The 18,158-nt window shown below is 38.0% G+C and overlaps 1 protein-coding gene across 3 annotated transcripts; it reads left to right on the top strand.

Annotated features, from left to right (window-relative positions):
- The first annotated feature begins 291 nt into the window (after positions 1-291).
- LOC120087342 (autophagy-related protein 18g-like) lies at positions 292-17,131 on the top strand. 3 transcript variants are annotated; one of them, XM_090317994.1, is made up of 12 exons: positions 292-1,023; positions 4,697-5,155; positions 5,496-5,766; positions 5,883-5,932; positions 6,397-6,639; positions 6,742-7,596; positions 7,665-7,816; positions 8,947-9,027; positions 9,340-9,476; positions 16,183-16,449; positions 16,532-16,721; positions 16,810-17,131. In XM_090317994.1, exons 1-8 carry the CDS (start codon positions 847-849, stop codon positions 8,969-8,971), a joined length of 2,232 nt encoding a protein of 743 aa, XP_090174120.1. In that variant the 5' UTR covers positions 292-846; the 3' UTR covers positions 8,972-9,027; positions 9,340-9,476; positions 16,183-16,449; positions 16,532-16,721; positions 16,810-17,131. The 3 variants fall into 3 exon arrangements, with proteins under 3 accessions (XP_090174120.1, XP_090174119.1, XP_038900257.1); XM_090317993.1 differs by lacking the exon at positions 8,947-9,027 and having other exon boundaries at positions 16,555-16,721; XM_039044329.2 differs by lacking the exon at positions 8,947-9,027.
- Positions 17,132-18,158: the final 1,027 nt, after the last annotated feature.

The raw sequence follows: 18,158 nt of genomic DNA, 5'->3' as shown, positions 1-18,158 counted from the left end.
AGTGTCAAATTTTATTATCTAACAACTTAGTATTTATAGTTTATAAATAAATTTGATTTTTATTTAGTTTATTAATCTATACGTATAAGAAATTTTAATAAATCATATAGTTTATAAATAAATTCAATTCTTATTTAGTTTATTAATTTATACGTATAAGAAATTTCATTAAAACATATTAATATTTTTTACTATAGAGACTAAATCGTTATAAATTGTAAAATATACAAGACCAAACCATTACTTATTAAAATTGAGGACTAAAGTATATTTAAAAATATAGAAACTAAATAACTGGATTTAAAAGGAACTGTTTTCAAAGGTAGTCCTCTAAGTAGGAAAGGTTTGAACTGTAGTCCCTAATGAAACGAAAAATTTTACTTTAACCCCAAACAAACATGAGGAGCGGAAGAGGTCGACACGCAGAAATTCCGAGGGAGAAAATCAGAGTCATCCCCGTGAAAGCGACAGAACGAAAGGAAAACGATCGCATTTTGGAGCTATAATTGCCATCAGCGTTGTTGAATCATAGACAGAGCTTGGTCTAGTCAAATTTCCGATAAAAGAGAAATCGTGTTCTCGAATTCTGTGCTGAGTTTCTTTGCGTTTTTTTCAATTACTCTGTAGTTTTCGAATGAGATATCCGATCGTCGGCGGCGATCGGAGATGTTCTTCGGTTGTGGTACTGGAGACGGATTTGCTAGCAGGGGAGATTGGTGGTGAGACTGATGGTTCTGATGGTGTTTTGGACGGTTGGTCGAGTGAGTCAGTAGAAGAGATAGTGCTGTGTTGGTTGCTACAGTGGTACTTGTGGACAAAGCTTGTAAGGAGGTTTTGCGAGGCGTAATGAAGAAGGGGAAGGGTAGGAACCTCGGGATTTTGCCTAATTCTCTGAAAATTATCTCGTCGTGCTTGAAGACGGTGTCTACTAATGCCAGCACCGTTGCTTCCACTGTCCGCTCTGCCGGTGCCTCGGTTGCTGCTTCGATCTCCGCAGCTTCTTCCGAGGACGAGAAAGATCAGGTGTTCATTTTATGTTGCAACTTCTTACGGCTTTTTTCTTTTAGCGTATCGTTGAAGTCTTGCTTGCTATTGTCAGTGATTACCTGGCAATAAACTGGAACATGATTTCATGGTTTTCTGTGGATATGTTTATATATTTCCATGAATAGCATCTAAATAAATAGGAAACCGCCTGCTTGTTACAAATTTTGAATAAAACGTCGACACTTGTTGATTTCCTTTTGACCAGGAGTATGGAGGAGAGTCTAGTAGCAAATAAAGGGCCGATAAGCCGGAAAACGTCAAGGGGGTGGGTGGAGGCCTGAGAAAAATGGGAAATTATACTTTTTATCCACCCCTCAGGCTCTCACTAAAAATAGAGTGTTGGGTTCTTTTTTTTTTTTTGTGTGAAAAATTACATCTGTAACTATTACTCTCTCTTCCTTTGGTTAGAAACAACCATTTCATTGATGAAAGTGAAATCTTCTGTGAAATCTTCTACTTCTATTGAGATTACAAAAGGACACTATTTGTGGAAATAGAATAAGGGGGATAATTGTAGATTTCTGCAAAACAAAGAATTCCAAAGAGCAACAAAAATTGTATATCCCAAAAATTTCACTTCTAGGCTTACAAAATTCCTCATAGGGTGAGCTTCGAAGGATGACCTTATTTGAAGAGGATATCTCATAGGTGGTACAACTATTTTCACATGAGCTTTAGATGATTTTTTAGGAGGATAAAAAATGCTGTTACCCCAATAAAACGACGTTTCAAAATTTTCATTTTGTTCCGTTGTATAATTAGAAATAATTTTGAAAAATCTAAATCTATTTAAAAAAGCAGTTCACGAGTCATAATACTATTTAGCAATACGTCAGTAGCCTTCTTTTTGTGATGAACCTCAGAGGCAAGAAACAGTAACATCCTCTGCGGCTCTGCCAGAGAAGATCATGTGCCACCATAGCTGTTAAAAACGTCATGTTCTAATCAAATAACGGAAGTATTGAAAGACAAGTGTCTGGCATCTTGTACAAAGAGAGCACAGACAGTGGTTCTTCCACCTCCTTATCTTATATAAAGCAAGTTTAGGAACTGGAAGGCCAACTACCCACCACTCCACCTCGTCTGGTGCATTAGACAAAGAGATTCATTCCCACGTTCCATTAAAGTAAGTGGTTCTTCCACATCTTTATCAATTTAAGTTCTTACTAAAATCAAAGGCATGTGATTCAGGACTCTGACATCGCTGGACAGAGAAGTTTTCAAAACCTGCTAATCTGAAAAGGCAAGGAGAATTTGAAGCCACAGATATTTCATAATTCATGGATCAAACCAAAAGTTTACTCTAATTCAATCTTCGGCCTGAAAAGTAGTGTACAGGGCCTATGAGTGGAGGCTTTAAAATAAGTTTTGTGCCCCAATTGCAACTGTCCAGCATAAACTTGCTAGCAACTAAGAGGATGTCGGGAATTGTCCTGGCATGGAATGAAATATGATGTGAAGAAGTATGTTGAGCAGTGCGAGATATGCCAAAGGAATAAAACTGAAGCTCTGAACCCTGCCGGATTACTACATCCATTGCCGATTTCGGAGCAGATATGGGAGGATTTAACAATGGACTTCATTGAGGGATTGCCCAAATCTAAGGGATACAACTCCATTATGGTGGTGGTGGATCGCCTGAGTAAATACGCCCATTTTATCCAACTCAAACATCCCTTTTCTGCAAAACAAGTAGCTGAGATATTCACTCAGGAAGTAATAAGGCATCATGGAGTCCCTAAATCAATCATCACAGAGCGGGACAAGATCTTCCTTAATAATTTCTGGAAGGAACTTTTCTCCATGATGAGTACACTTTTGAAGAGGAGCACAACATTCCATCCACAGATGGATGGCCAAACGAAAAGAGTTAATAGGTGTCTTGAGACTTATTTACGTTGTTTTGTAATGAACAACCCTCAAAATGGAGCAAGTGGATCCCAGGGGCGGAACTATGGTACACCACCACCTTCCATACATCAATCAACACTACCCCTTATCAGGCAGTATTTGGAAGGAAGGAACCACCGTTATTATCCTATGGAGAGAAAAAAACTTCCAATGACTTGGTGGAAGAAAAATTAATGGCTCGTGATGCAGCATTGACAGCCTTGAAGGAACACTTGGAGATGGCCCCAAATCACATGAAAAAACAAGTCGATCTCCATCGAAGGGAATTACAGTTTGATATCGGCAATGAAGTCTTTTTGAAGTTAAGGCCCTATCGGCAGAAATCCTTGGCATGAAAAAGGTGTGAAAAGCTAGCTCCAAAATATTATGGGAGTCAAGATTGGATTGGTAACTTATCGACTCGACCTTCCACCAGAGGCAAACATACATAGCGTCTTTCATGTCCCTCAACTAAAGAAAAAGTTAGGACAAAACACTCAAGTTCAACACCATGCCCCGGCTTTAACTGAGGAATTCGAGTTACAACTGTCTCCCGAAGTGATCCTTGGGGTTCGTTGGAATGGGGAGTTAGCTTTGGAGGAATGGTTAGTCTTTGGCAAGGGTTGCCAGAGAGTGATGCTACTTGGGAACCAGTGCAAGCTATAATGGAACAATTTCCTGATTTCCACTTTGAGGACAAGGTGCACTCCGAGGCAGGCAGTATTGTTAGACCCCAAATCATCAGTACTTATAAAAGGAGTGAAAAGGGGATATTACCTAGGATAGTGGGTGAGGGAAAAGAATATATGGGTGAAAAAGAGGCATAATCAGGAAAGGGACTCATAACCGTTTAGGAAGGCAGAGGGGAGACCACCTAAATAGCAGGGCAGCAAAGGGCAGTGAGGATGGGTTTTTGGAATGTCCTGAAGGAGCTTCTGAAATGGGAGAGAACGCAGCCCTCTCGAATTGGCTGGTTATGTTTCTATTCTTGGTTATTTCCTTGTTGACTTCTTATTCTTGAGCATCATCTTTTATTGTATCTTCTTCTTTTTCCCCGAAGTAAATAAATAAACGTATCTGAGAGCATTGCTCTATTTCTTGGGAGATTGTCTTGTTGGGTATTTGTCTTCTTTCTATTTGCAGATTTGGATACCTAACAGTAACATATCTTGTCTCCCTAGTCCTTGCTTCTTCCTTTTGATGTACTGTGGTTCTCTCTCTTTTTTCTTTTTGGTTAATACCATCTTGGTCCCATGCTTTGAGATTTGTTCAATTTTAGTCCGTGTACTTTTAATTGTCCACTTTTAGTCTTTGTACTATCAATAAATCTTAAATTTAGTCCCTCAAAGTTGATTTTTATTGAAATTGGTTAAATAATAACAACAATTTCCATGTAAGAAAATACAATATGTGTATATGTTTTCAAAATTTATAGTAAAATTGCTAATATATAACAAAAAGTTTTATGAAAAAATCAATAATAAACTAGGATTGTGGACTAAATTTAAGATTTATTGAAAGTATAGGGACTAAAATTGGACAACTGAAAGTACAAGGACTATAATTGAACAACCTTCAAAGTAGAGGGAACAAAATGGTATATTAACCTTTTTAAAAAAAGATTTCTATATATAGACACCTCAAAATTCTTATTTTAAGCTATTTCTAGTAGTTTTTTCCCCCCTTGAAAAAAGCCTTTTTTCTAGTAGTTTCTGTTGCCTTGTAAATTATTTATGTATTTTGTTCTGACTTTGAGCAGGTAACTTGGGCTGGTTTTGACATTCTGGAAGTTGAACCATATGTCATAAGGCACGTTCTCTTACTTGGTTATCTGAATGGATTTCAAGTACTTGACGTGGAGGATGCTTCTAACTTCAAAGAACTAGTTTCAAAGCGTGGTGGCCCTGTTTCCTTCTTACAGATTCATCCTTCTCCAGCAAAGCCTGATACTCCTCCAGCAAAGACGGATGGTCATGATGTGCTCAGAAGATCACACCCTTTATTGTTGATTGTTGCAGGAGAAGAAAGCAAAGATGTAGCTGTGGGACAAAACCATAATCCTACGGGTGTCCACCCAGGAAGTTGTGCCAACTCTCACAATGCTGTTCAGTTTTACTCCCTTAAGTCTCAATCTTATGTGCATGTTTTGAGATTCAGATCTGCCGTTTGTATGGTTAGATGCAGTTCTCAGATAGTAGCTGTGGGCCTGGCTACACAAGTAAGGACCAAAATGAATGACAACTATGGATATAGAATTGATTTGATGGTAACATCTTCTTGAAGAGTATGTACTAACATAGGGAAAATGCACTTACAAATACAAGTTATGATGATCTGCATTTCTATTCAAGTATTGTTCAAATGATGCACTCCCCGGAACATTTTCTCCCCCTTGTGAAATGGTAATCTGAATTAGTTTTGTAGTTTGTAAGTATGATATGAATTATATATCAGTCAGTTGTAGGAACTATCTCATATAACTTCTTAGATTATAAATGCAATATTTCAGCATGTTGTCATGAGAGAAACTTTCTAACTGACTTGATGTTTGGTGGCAGATATATTGCTTCGATGCAATCACCCTTGAGGTTGTATTTAGTGTTTTGACCTCTCCAGTTCCTGAGATATCAGGACATGGAACCACTGGAATTAATGTTGGTTATGGTCCCATGGCTGTGGGTCCAAGGTGGCTAGCATATCCTGCTGTTGGCCCACTACCATCGACCACTGTTCCATTAAGTTCACAAAGCCCATGCCTCTCTCCAGGTGTTAATCCCTCATCATTGCCAGGCAGTGATAGGACAAAGGCTCATTTTGCAGTGAAGTCTGGTAAACAACTGGCGCTGGAATTTTCAATTTGGGTGGTATGGGATATAAACCATCGTCCAAGTACTGTCAAGATCTGAACCCTAACAAGTCTAATTTATTGTTTGAATCAAATTCAGGATGGAAAGCTGGAAGTCATTCAGGAATGGGAGCAGATTATCCTGGGATGGTTAGTGTTTACTTTTGTGAGTCCAATGCAACATTGTTACTTGAAATTCATGAATTATAGTTTTCCTTTCATTTCAGGAATGTGAACATCATGTTCTGCATCATTTAAAAGACTATTTTTTCAATTATTTATGTTTGCTTATGCTTGAACAGTGAATGCTATCTATGGTTTTGTTTGTGTTTGTAATGTTTGAGTTACCCATTTAGTACTTCTGACATTTCTTTTCAAGGTTGATTTGCATTGTAAAGAAATGGAGTTCATCTTCTTGCTACAAATTACTCCTTTAGTTTAATCTGTTCCATACAATAGAAATCCAAGAGGGGAAAGCATTTGAAATCAAATCATCATGATGTTCATCAAAGTTTCTCTTTATTTCTTAACATGGGGTGAGAACCTGGAAAATCGAACGTGTGAATTGTTGAATTTTATCTCTTTGATTGGTTGGACCAAAATGGTTATTGTAGGTTGCTGTTAAAGATTTTGTTACCCGGGCTATTATAACTCAGTTTAGAGCTCACACCAGCCCATTGTCTGCACTATGTTTTGATCCTAGTGGGACACTTCTAGTGACTGCATCAATATATGGGAATAACATCAATATCTTCCGAATCATACCGAATTCACGCAGTGGATCAAGTGGTCTAAGCTTTGACTGCAGCTCTTCTCATGTCCATCTTTACAAACTGCACCGTGGAATAACATCAGCTGTTAGTACTAATGTGGTTTTCTGATGGTAGTATACTTGGTCTTCATCTTCCTGTGTTTTCAAAGTTTCTTATCTTTTCTATTTTCCTGTCTACTTATCACAGATGATCCAGGATATTTGCTTTAGTAACTACAGTCAATGGGTGGCAATTGTTTCATCCAAGGGGACGTGTCATGTTTTTCTCTTATCCCCTTTTGGCGGTGAAGCTGGATTCAGAATCCTTAATTCTCAGGGTGGAGAACCCCGTCTGCTTCCAGTTCTAACTTTACCCTGGTGGTCCACGTCATCACTCATGATAAATCAGCAATCTTTTCCACCCCCACCACCTGTTACTCTTTCTGTCGTGAGCAGAATTAAATACAGTAGCTTTGGATGGCTAAATACTGTAAACAATTCAGCTGGTTCAGGAAAAGGTTTTGTGCCTTCTGGTGCTGTTGCTGCTATTTTTCATAATACGCTCTCTCACAATATTCAGCATGTAAACTCAAAGCCCAATTCCCTGGAGCATCTGTTGGTTTATACTCCTTCAGGTCATGTAGTTCAGCATGAACTTCTGCCTTCTTTTGGTGCTGAACCAAGTCTCCACAGTTCTAGAACCGAATCAAGTTCTTTTTTACATATGCAGGAAGATGATCTTAAATTAAAAGTTGAGCCTATTCAGTGGTGGGATGCGTGTAGAAGATCTGATTATTCAGAAAGAGGAGAGTGCATCTATGACTCCACCTTTGATGGGCAAGATGTAGCCAAAACCAAAACCAAAACCATTCAGAATGAAAGAATAGATACCGAGGAAACATATGATTTGGATTTCCAGGAAATGAATGATGGTTCTAGTGCAGAAAAGGTTCTTAGAGTCCAAGGTCAATATGGTATATCTCATGAGCAATCCCACTGGTTTCTATCGAATGCAGAAGTACAAATGAGCTCCGGAAGGCTACCAATTTGGCAGAACTCCAAGGTACTTCATTTGTGGAAGTATTATATCGATATGTTGACACATTAATAATTTGATTTGTTCTGTTGTAGATTTATGTTATGAGTTCTCCAAGAATCAATAGTATAGCTGGTGGAGAGTTTGAAATCGAAAAAGTCCCTGTTCAAGAAATTGAAGTTAGGGAGAAGGAACTGTTACCTTGTTTTGACCACTGCCTCAACCTCGATTCTGGCTGCAATGACAGGCGAGTACAAGTTCTTGGTTCTAATAATTTACAGAAAAAATTTTGTAGGGAAGTATTGATGTTTGGGAGGGGATCATTTGGGTACCATAAATCTTTGTAAAATATAGGTTTGGCAACATGGAATCTTGAGATGATTGAAACGCTTTACGATTTACTTTTCAAAAATGAATTTTTAAAAACTGTATATTTCAAATTTCATTTTCATCCCAGTTTTTACTTTTTGATGTTCTAATCAAGTTTGATAAAACAAATAAGTTCAAATTCTATTTTGGTTTATGGATTTGTTTTCTATTTCTATTTTGGTTTATGTGTAAGCTTTAAGCATTCTATCTTAGTTCTTCAATATGGCATAAAAAGTCATTATAGTCTTTGACATTGATTTTTTTTCATTAATGATTTATTGTTTAAGATGTCTATATATAAACAAGCATTTGAAGTCATGTGTTGGGTCAGGTGTTAACTTTTGAAACGGATTCAGATTTGTGGTAAGTAATTTTTGAAGTTAAGGATTAAAATAATTTTAAAATGTATAGTTTATGGTTTAAACCAAATATATGAAAGTTGATGATTTAAAACATTACTTACCTTAACTTCAAAAATTACTTACCTCCAGCCCCCTTTTGAAACGGATTCAGATTTGTGGTAAGTAATTTTTGAAGTCAAGGATTAAAATAATTTTAAAATGTATAGTTTATGGTTTAAACTCCATTATATGCTATTTGTGGGGCTTTTGGCGTGTGAGGAATAATGGAGTTTTTAGAGGGATTGAGTGTTGTGCGAGTGACATTTGGTCCCTTATTAGATTTAGTGCTTCATCGCAGGCATCAATGACAAAGCTTTTTTGTAATCATCCGTTAGGTCTTATTGTGCTTGATTGGAAACTCTTTTTTTGGTTGCTCTCCTCTTTTTGTGGGCGTTCCTTGTTGTTCACATTTATATTCTTTCATTTTTTTCTCGTATTTATGATTTTAAAAAACACACAATACACACATACTATGCGTACTATTGTTTGGAGGAATGTGGTCACGTTTATTTAGTATATATCATCATGTGACTTTGTTAAGAGGAATATGGATTTATGTGTGTATGTGTAGGAACTTGTAATTTTTCACCCAAAATTCTTTTTACAGGGGGCAACGAGATGAGCTCAAATAAGTGTTTATTGTGATTGGTTTATAACATTCAGCAGTTCCTATTTTATTCTAGCAATGGTACCATTCTTGGCTTTACTGGATGCTTTTACAACTTTTTACCTGTGTTAATTTGTAATCATGAGCCGTATTTAGCAACATACGCTCAAATATCTTTAGTTATCTGCTCTGGATTTACTGGCTTGACATTGTATGAGAACTGTAATAAAGAAACTTTCTTATTAGCAACCAAGAATTTTTCTTTTATCATGATCTGTGCAGGCGTGCGCAATTTTGGTACTATTATCGTTTCTTCATAGTGAACTTTTGTTAATGGAAGGTTTCTTTTTAGAAAATATATTATTGGCTGTGTGCTTGTTTTTGTGGATTCAGAGGCCTTCTTTTGGGAAGATGCATCAGTCCTACTTCTTCCGAGACGTACCAGTCTGAGGTCAAAGTCGCTGAAGAAATTGTTGTTATTTGTCACTCCAAACCGGCATCACTTAGCTCCACAGAGAGCTCAGATGGGGGTAAGAAATAAAAATCTTCTTTAACTTATTAATGGCTTTCGACTGTTTAAAATTGATAATGCTACCATTTGTTGGTTTGGTTTTCTTCCCCCCTTTTAGTTTATTGAAGGGTGTTAAAATGTTGATATAATTATATTTATCATAGTCTATGTAAACTTTTGGGTCAATCAATGATTTAATATGGTATTAGAGCAAGAGATCCTATGTCTTAAGAGTTTTTTGTACGGATGACCCATTCACAAGCGTCTTTATGATTAATGACCTGCTACTCACAAATGTACGAAATCTATCATTTTGCTTATGTCAAAGGGCACTACCACATTTTATAACATATCACGCTAGAGATGACTAGGCCAGCCCTAATGCGATAAAACTTTTCTGTTGTGTTTTTGGGTGAGGAAAATGAAGATCGCAATGGAGATGACCATCGCGTTAAGGCTATACATGGTCATCCCTAACGCAACAAAAAATGCCTAAAGTTTGGGTTTTCCCATTTTTCTCATAATTTGTTGTGTTTTCCCATGAATATTGGGTGAAATTTTTTTATCACAATGGAAATGGCCCTCGTGTTAGGCTACGATAAACATGATCATCCCTAACGTGATAGGTTATAAAATGCGTTAGTGCGCTTTGATGTTAGCAAAAGGTTATGATGAAAATAAAAGAAGAAGATGAAAAGAACACACGAATAATTTACGTAGAAAACCCTAGACCAGGGAGAAAAAACCACGATCTAGTTTTTATTATTCAAGTAATACAGAAATACAGAAAAACTGCTCAAATAAATAGACAAACAGAAAGCCCTAGGCCCATAAGAGAATTACAAATAAGCCCTTAGGGCAAACCAACCCTTTTTTGACACTCCCCCTCAAGTTGGGGCGTAAATATCAATCAAATCCAACTTGTTGATACAGTAATCAAAACTCTGTCTTAACAACCCCTTTGTAAGGACATCTGCAATCTGCTGATTAGAAGGGATATAGGGAATACATTGTCCAGTCTTTCTTTAATGAAATGTCTGTCAATCTCGACATGTTTGGTCCTATTGTACTGGACCAGATTGTTGGCAATACTTATTGCTGCTTTATTGTCACAGAACAATTTCATTGGAAGCTCACTGTCTTGTCGAAGATCTGTCAATACTTTCTTCAACCAGATTTCTTCATATATCCCCTAACTCATGGCCCTGTACTCGGCTTCTGCACTACTTCTAGCAACCACTCCCTGTTTTTTACTTCTCCAAGTGACCAGATTGCCCCAGACAAAAGTGCAATACCTAGACATAGACTTTCTATCAATAGTAGACCCAACCCAGTCCGAATCAGTATATGCTTCTATACCATGTTTACTAGACTTCCTGAACAGAAGACCTTTACCAGGAGTGCCCTTTAGATACCGTAGAATGCATTCGACGGCTGTCATATGTTCCTCATAGGGAACTTGCATGAACTGACTAACAACACTCACGGCATACGATATATCAGGTCTCGTGTGAGATAAATATATCAACTTCCCGACTAATTGCTGATATCTCTCTTTACTAACAGGGGCTCCATTATTAACATTACGCAGTTTGGCATCATACTCCGCAGAGGTGTCTACAGGTTTACACCCAGTCATTCATGTTTCTTTGAGGAGATCTAGAGTATACTTTCGTTGTGAGATAGAGATACCCTCTTTCGATCGAGCCACCTCCATCCCAAGGAAGTATCACAATTTTCTCAGATCTTTAATTTCAAATTCTTCAGCCATCTTTGTTTTAAGTCTCATAATTTCATCAGTATCATCACCGGTCAGAAAATGTCATCTACAACACAATAAGTACTAAGATCTTTCATGAACCAGACCTTTTTGTAAACAATGTATGGTCTGAGTGCCCCTAATCATACCCCTGTGCTTTAACAAATGTGGTGAATCTGTCAAATCAGGCTCTTGGAGACTGTTTCAACCCATACAGTGACTTCTTCAATCTACAAATCCGATGATTAAACTGGTTTTCGAAGCCGGTTGGAGGGCTCATATAGACTTCTTCTTCGAGTTCTCCATTAAGAAACGCATTCTTCACATCCAATTGGTGCAAAGGTCAATCTTTATTAACAACAACAGATAATAGCACCCGGATCGTATTGAGTTTGGCCACAGGAGAGAATGTCTCAGAGTAATCAATATCAAAGGTCTGGGTAAAGCCTTTGGCTACCAGTCTCGCCTTGTATCTGTCAATCGAGCCATCGGATTTGTACTTGACTGTAAAAACCCATTTACATCCAACCGTTATGTGCCCCTTAGGAAGAGCAACCTGTTCCCATGTCTCATTTTTCTTTAGAGTTATCATTTCTTCCATGATTGTAGCCTTCCACTAGGGAGTTTCCATGGCAACTTGTATATTACTTGGGACCATTACCGTATCTAGATTGGTAGTAAGAGCCTTGAACTTAGGAGATAGGTTACTATATGTCATGTAACTATGCATAGGGAACTTTGTACATAACGTAGTCCCTTTTCTCAAGGCAATTGGAAAATCGAGAGACGCATCACGGTTTTCCTCTTCTCCAAATTTCTTACTGCAGCTAGCCGTCTGATCTATGGATCTTTCTTTAGAAGGACTTCTCACACAATCACCTTCCTTCCACTGTTCTCGTTTGCTGGAGTTATTTCCTCAGTGTTGTCTTTTCCATCAGTTTCTTCATCCTCCTCAATTCCCTCTATTTTCTCATCATTTTCACCCATCTCTATATCTCTGTCCACTCTACAATTATTAGTCTCAACACAATCATTAGTATCACAAACAAGGGATATTCATACCTGGAACTGAGATCGAGACAGACTCATGAACTGGAGCCGGAGAAGTGACAGGCGACACTGTTTCCTTCCTGAGATTCTTCCTGTAGTAAGTTATCCAAGGGACTTGATTAGTGGGAAGAACAGGACTAGGGAGAACAGGGCTAGGATGTTCAGGTTCAGCCGGCACCTCTAGGGGAATGGAATATGTGGACCAGTTAGTCTCTTCACTAAAACTCTCCCCCTGAAGAGGATTAATGGGAAATAAAGGCTGATCCTCGAGAAAGGTGACATCCATAAACACAAAGTACTTCCGAGACGAGGGATGATAACACTTGTACCCACGTTGATGGAGAGGGTACCCAACAAAGACACATTTCTGGGCACGAGAAGTGAATTTTGTACGATCGGGACCATGGATATGGACAAAGATAACACATCCAAACACCCGCAGAGGTACGTCAGGAATTAATCGGGTGTTGGGATACGATTCTTTGAAACAGTCAAAGGGAGTATGAAAGGTTAAGACACGGGAAGGCATGCGGTTGATAAGGTGGGCTGCAGTGAGGATAGCATCGCCCCACAGATAGAAAGGAAGAGAGGTAGATATCATAAGGGAACGAGCGACCTCTACTAGATGCCTATTTTTTCTCTCGGCTACTCCGTTTTGCTGGGGAGTATAGGCACACGAGCTTTGATGGATAATTTCTTTAGAGACCAGAAAGTCCCTAAACGAGTTATTAACAAATTCACATCCATTGTCACTTCGTAAAATGACAATTTTTGTGTTGAACTGGGTTTCTACGGTCGCATAGAATTGTTGGAAAACAGAGGACACCCCAGACTCATCGGTCAAAAGAAAGACTCAGGTCAGTCTGGTGTGATCATCAATAAAGGTGACGAACCACCGTTTTCCTGTAGAGGTAGTGGTTGGTAAGGGACCTCAAACATCACTGTGGATAAGACTGAACGGTTTGGACGGTTGAGAGTGAAAAGAAACACGACTTTGTTTAGTCCGGATACACACATTGCACTGTAAGGATGATATATTAATATTATGAAATAAATGCGAAAAAAGATACTTCATATATTGAAAATTGGGATGTCCCAGATGGTAATGCCATAACATAAAATCGGTTTCAACAATAGAGAAATTCAAAGAAATAAAACTAGTCCTATAACCATCCTTAAAGGAAGTTTCATCAGTCAGGAAATAAAGCCCCTTATCATGCCGGGCAGTGCCAATCGTCGTCCCCGAGCTCAAATCCTGAAACAAAACAATATCGGGTGAGAAAACAGTCTGACAGTTCAGGTCCCTTGTAATTTTACTGACTGATAGTAAGTTATACGAAATTTTAGGAACATGCAACACATCACGCAATATTAGACCCTCAAATGGAGAAATATGTCCTTTCCCTGCGACAGGGGCAAAGGACCCATATGCGATTCTAATCTTTTCATTTTCGGCACTCGGGTGATATGATATAAAATGACCAGAAGACCCGGTCAGGTGATCTGTTGCTCTAGAATCCACAATCTAGGGTCGTGTTCCATTAATGCTAATAAATCCAAATGACTGAGTCATACCTGAGTGTGCAATTGCATTGACCCCAACAACACTTAAGTTAATTTGACCGTCAGCTTGAAGCGGAGTCGAGGTCTTGTCATTCGCCGAGTCGTTGACCAGAGCCAGTCCAGGATCAGTCTTGTCCTGTGACTGACGTCGTTTGTAATTTGGAGGTTTTCCATGTAGCTTCCAGCACTGGTCTTTCGTGTGCCATGGTTTTTTGCAATGCTCACAGACAGGTGGAGGTTTCTTGTCACCGTTAGATCCAGAGGACTTGGTGGCAAAAGCAGTAGCCTCAGTAGATGTAACTACTGAAATATTCATGGCACTAGACCTGTCTTCTTCGAGGCGTATTTCAGAGCACACCTCCATCAGTGACGGTGTAGGACGTTGGCCCAAGAGCCTGTTGCGAACACCGTCAAACTTCGGATTTAACCTAGCCAGAAAATCATCCACTCGATCAGCTTCCTCAATTTTGGAATACTGCGTCCCATCATGTGTACATTTCCAGATAATCTCATGGCATAAGTCCATTTCTTGCCATAACAAGGATAATTTGTTGAAGTATGACGTTACGTCCATAGCCCCTTGCTTACATTCATGGACTTGTTTGCGTAAGGTATAAAGGCGGGATGCATTCTGCTTCTTCGAATACAACTACTATACTGCATCCCAAATGTCTTTGGCTTGTCGTATAAAGTAACAGTCTGCCAATTTGAGGTTCCATGCTACTCACCAGAACTGATCGTAGCAATGAATCTTCTGCTCTCCAGATACGTTCGTGGGGCCAACCGGCTTCAGGTTTGGGTATCTCCCCAGTTAGATAGCCAAATTTCTGTCTTCCTTCCAGAGTCATTCTGATGGATTGCAACCAGGAGAAATAATTTTGGCCATTCAACTTTTCTCCAATAATAATTCTTGCAGAGTGTCCCATTGATCCAGATAATAAATTTGTAGCAGGTAAAGAATGGAAAGAGTTTGCCGAGTTCTCGGGGCATAGCTGTAAATTGGACGACTCCGGTTGAGCACTTTGCAAGTTTGTACCAAGAACTGACCCAAAATCCGCAAGTTGTTGCTGAAGGAAAAGAAATCCGCTTTTAATCTCATCAGAACACACCCCATTCATACCTGCCGGAGAGTTCGCCGGAAACGTGACCGGATCGGTGTCACTGCAGTCAGAGTGGACTGGTCGATCTATCGCTGCTGGTCAGAGAACCCACCGACGAAGCTGCGACTAGTCGAGCCAAAGAAGTCGCCGCTGCTTCGAACCCTAGGGCTGTCGAGTTTGGACGCTGTGAAGGCTGCTGGATTCGCGGTGAAGGCTCGTCAAGTTTGGACGCCGTCGACCGATCTGGTGTGCACAGAAGGTTGAGCTGCGATCGGATCTACTCGCCGAACGTCGTCTGCATCTGGGAGATCGATGGATCTGCGGCTGAAGTGTGGCTGGGCATCGTTCAGATCTGGATGCGAAATCCTTCTGCACCCGATACGTCGACGACTTCGATAGGGTTCTTGTGTTCCTCCATGGCCGGCCGCGACTCAGTCTGTCTGCGATTCTCCTTGGCTGGGCGCGACCCGATCTGTCCATCGATGGATTGGGTCGTTCCGGCGGCACTCATTTGTTGAAGAAGGCAAGGTAAGGCAGTCTTTAGGTACTGTTGGACAGCTTCCTTAATCGTGTTAACTATCTCAAAATTGGTTGTCGAAGGAGACTCATCAATGGTGGCTAGGGTTTCGTGGCCTTGCTTTGATACCATGATGAAAATAAAAGAAGAAGAAAAAAAGAACACACGAATAATTTACGTGGAAAACTCTAGGTCAGGGAGAAAAAACCACGATCTAGTTTTTATTATTCAAGTAATACAGAAATGTAGAAAGACTGCTCAAATAAATAGACAGACAGAAAGCCCTAGGGCCCATAAGAGAATTACAAATAAGCCCTTAAGGCAAACCAACCCTTTTTCGACAGGTTAGATTTCATACATTTGTGGGGGTGGGTCATTAATCATAAAGGTGTTTGTGAATAGGTCGTTCGTACAAAAAAACTCTGTCTAAACCCCTATAATGTCATTTCTTCTCCAGTTAATAATGATTTCCATTTGTTGGGTCTTCTACAAATTTCCAAACCCACGAGTGAGAGAGAGTGTTAAAGTGTTGATATAATTAAATTATATTATAGCCTACTTAAGCTTTTGGGTCACTCGGTGATTTAACAAAGATAATTGTGCAAATCCATTTGTAATTGCCTAATCTGTATTGATGATATTGCAAATCCCTTTTATGTACATATTTTGGTTAATCTAAAATGTTGCTTATATGCCTTCGAGTATGGTTACCCATACTATCTTTTTAATCATGAAGGTTCATCAAGAAGGATGGAAAATTTTATTGATTTTGATCAAGCAAGCTGCGAGAAGGCTTGTACTCTTTGTCAGCATCTAAATGAAATGTATTGGGAAAAAAGAGCTAGCGAGTCTTGCACAACACCAAGATCCTCAAATATTCTATCTACTAAAGTCGAATGTTCGAGGATCGATGGTTCCCCTTGTGATTTACACTTCTCAAACAGCGATTTTGATTTCCCTTCCATCGAACAAGTTTCTTCCAAAAGACCGCCTTTCAACAAAGGTGCAACTAAGTCTCCATTTTAAGCCATGTGAAATTGAATCATGCACTCATGTTGCCAATAGTGCTAACTTTGAAATTGTAGTTACTTTTGAACACATTTGCCAGGAGGAACCCTGCAAGGCATTGGATGGTACTGATGGTTGCCACGATATAAATGATATTTCGACTGATCATGCCCGATCCCAACCGTAATAGCGATGTCGAGTATGAAAACGTATGTAGCGATGAGAATGACAAAATATTTGGTGACATGTTCACATCTTCTAAAGAAGGTTGAACCCTGAAACCTTTGCCTTACCTTTTGATTCACTTATCATGAACCCTTTCCAGATTTATCAGTACTTGATTTCTTTTTGGCAGGCTGATATAATGATAAAACTTGTAGATCTTATTGTGGTCAAAGGGTGCTAAATAAAATATCATACCCAGCCACATCTACTAAAGTATGTGAATCTCTCTCTCTCTCTTGTATAGATCTTTGTGAATAAAATTTCTGAAATATGTGAAAGGTTTCATCCTTTAATGGTGGTTTTTATAACTGTTTTTGGTGAAATAATATGAAAATATGTACATACTTGTAAAGTGTTTGGCTTGGAAAATTACACTGTAAACTATTTGTAAGAGAATTCCCAAAGGTGTATAAAAGTTGCTTCTATCCTTGGAAAGGAATGTATTTTAATAAGATTTTTATGAGTGGTTTCTTTTTTTCTTGCATTTTTTGTTTTTTCCAAATAAAATGTGCTTTAGGATTTTGGGGGCGTTTGTGTTTTTGAGAATGTAGATAATTGGAATCTTATATACAAAAAATTATAGATATTAAGAATTATAGATATCCGACATCTTTAGATTACCGTATTTGTTTTGTAGGAATACTTTTGTAGATATCTGTAAATATTTTGATAACTGTGTTTGTTTCGTAGGATTTTTAGTCAGGAGTGTCTTAAATTTACATAATGTTACAAGGCCTTTACAATATTTATTAATTTATAATTAATTTGATGTAATTTAAACTTATATAATATATATATATATATATTTTTATCATTTTGAATTTCTTTTAAAATTAACACAATTTATATTATTTTATATGTTATTTTTCTCAACAAAATGATATATCATAATTTAAGATTTTTTTATAAAATAAATATTCACTTAAATTTAAATATAAATATATTACTAAAAATAATAAGAATTACGATATAACTAAAAATATATGATATGGTTGATAGTATTTATTTTAATTATTAGTGTAAATGAAGATACACACACACACACACATATATATATATATCCTCTCAACTTGGGAATTTGGAAAACTCATCTTTCGGACATCTAAAACTCTTCAAATGCCCTCTATCCTGGCATAAAAAATAATAAAATTACGATATAACTAAAAATATATGATATGGTTGATAATATTTATTTTAATTATATAGTGCAAATTTATACATCTCCACAACTTGGGAATTTGGAAAACTCATCTTTTAGGAGGGCATCCAAAACTCTTACAATATTGTAAAACAAATGAAACAAATGGTCCCTTAGGGTTAAGAAAGATGTTTAGGGCTTGTTTGATAACATTCTTATTTCCTGCTTTTGTTTTTCATTTTTCTAGAAATAGATTTTTTTTATAACTTTTCTTGTTTCTTGTTTCTAAAATTTGAGAAATGTTCCTAAAAAATGGACAAGTTTTGAGAAATTACAAAAAG

The sequence above is a fragment of the Benincasa hispida genome, chromosome 9 (genome assembly GCF_027475165.1).
Source record: "Benincasa hispida cultivar pf3 chromosome 9, pf3_genome.v1.1, whole genome shotgun sequence".
Classification (NCBI taxonomy): domain Eukaryota; kingdom Viridiplantae; phylum Streptophyta; class Magnoliopsida; order Cucurbitales; family Cucurbitaceae; genus Benincasa; species Benincasa hispida.
The sequence above is the reverse complement of the archived record's forward strand: the minus strand, read 5'-3'. Positions and strand labels throughout refer to the sequence as shown.

What these genes read in the sequence shown, in the direction of transcription:
- LOC120087342 (XM_039044329.2), top strand. Translation starts at nt 847, where the DNA reads ATGAAGAAGGGGAAGGGTAGGAACCTCGGGATTTTGCCTAATTCTCTG. An exon ending in CCGAGGACGAGAAAGATCAG is followed by an intron (nt 1,024 to 4,696) that starts GTGTTCATTTTA and finishes GACTTTGAGCAG; the next exon opens with GTAACTTGGGCTGGTTTTGA. An exon ending in CACAGAGAGCTCAGATGGGG is followed by an intron (nt 9,477 to 16,182) that starts GTAAGAAATAAA and finishes TTAATCATGAAG; the next exon opens with GTTCATCAAGAAGGATGGAA.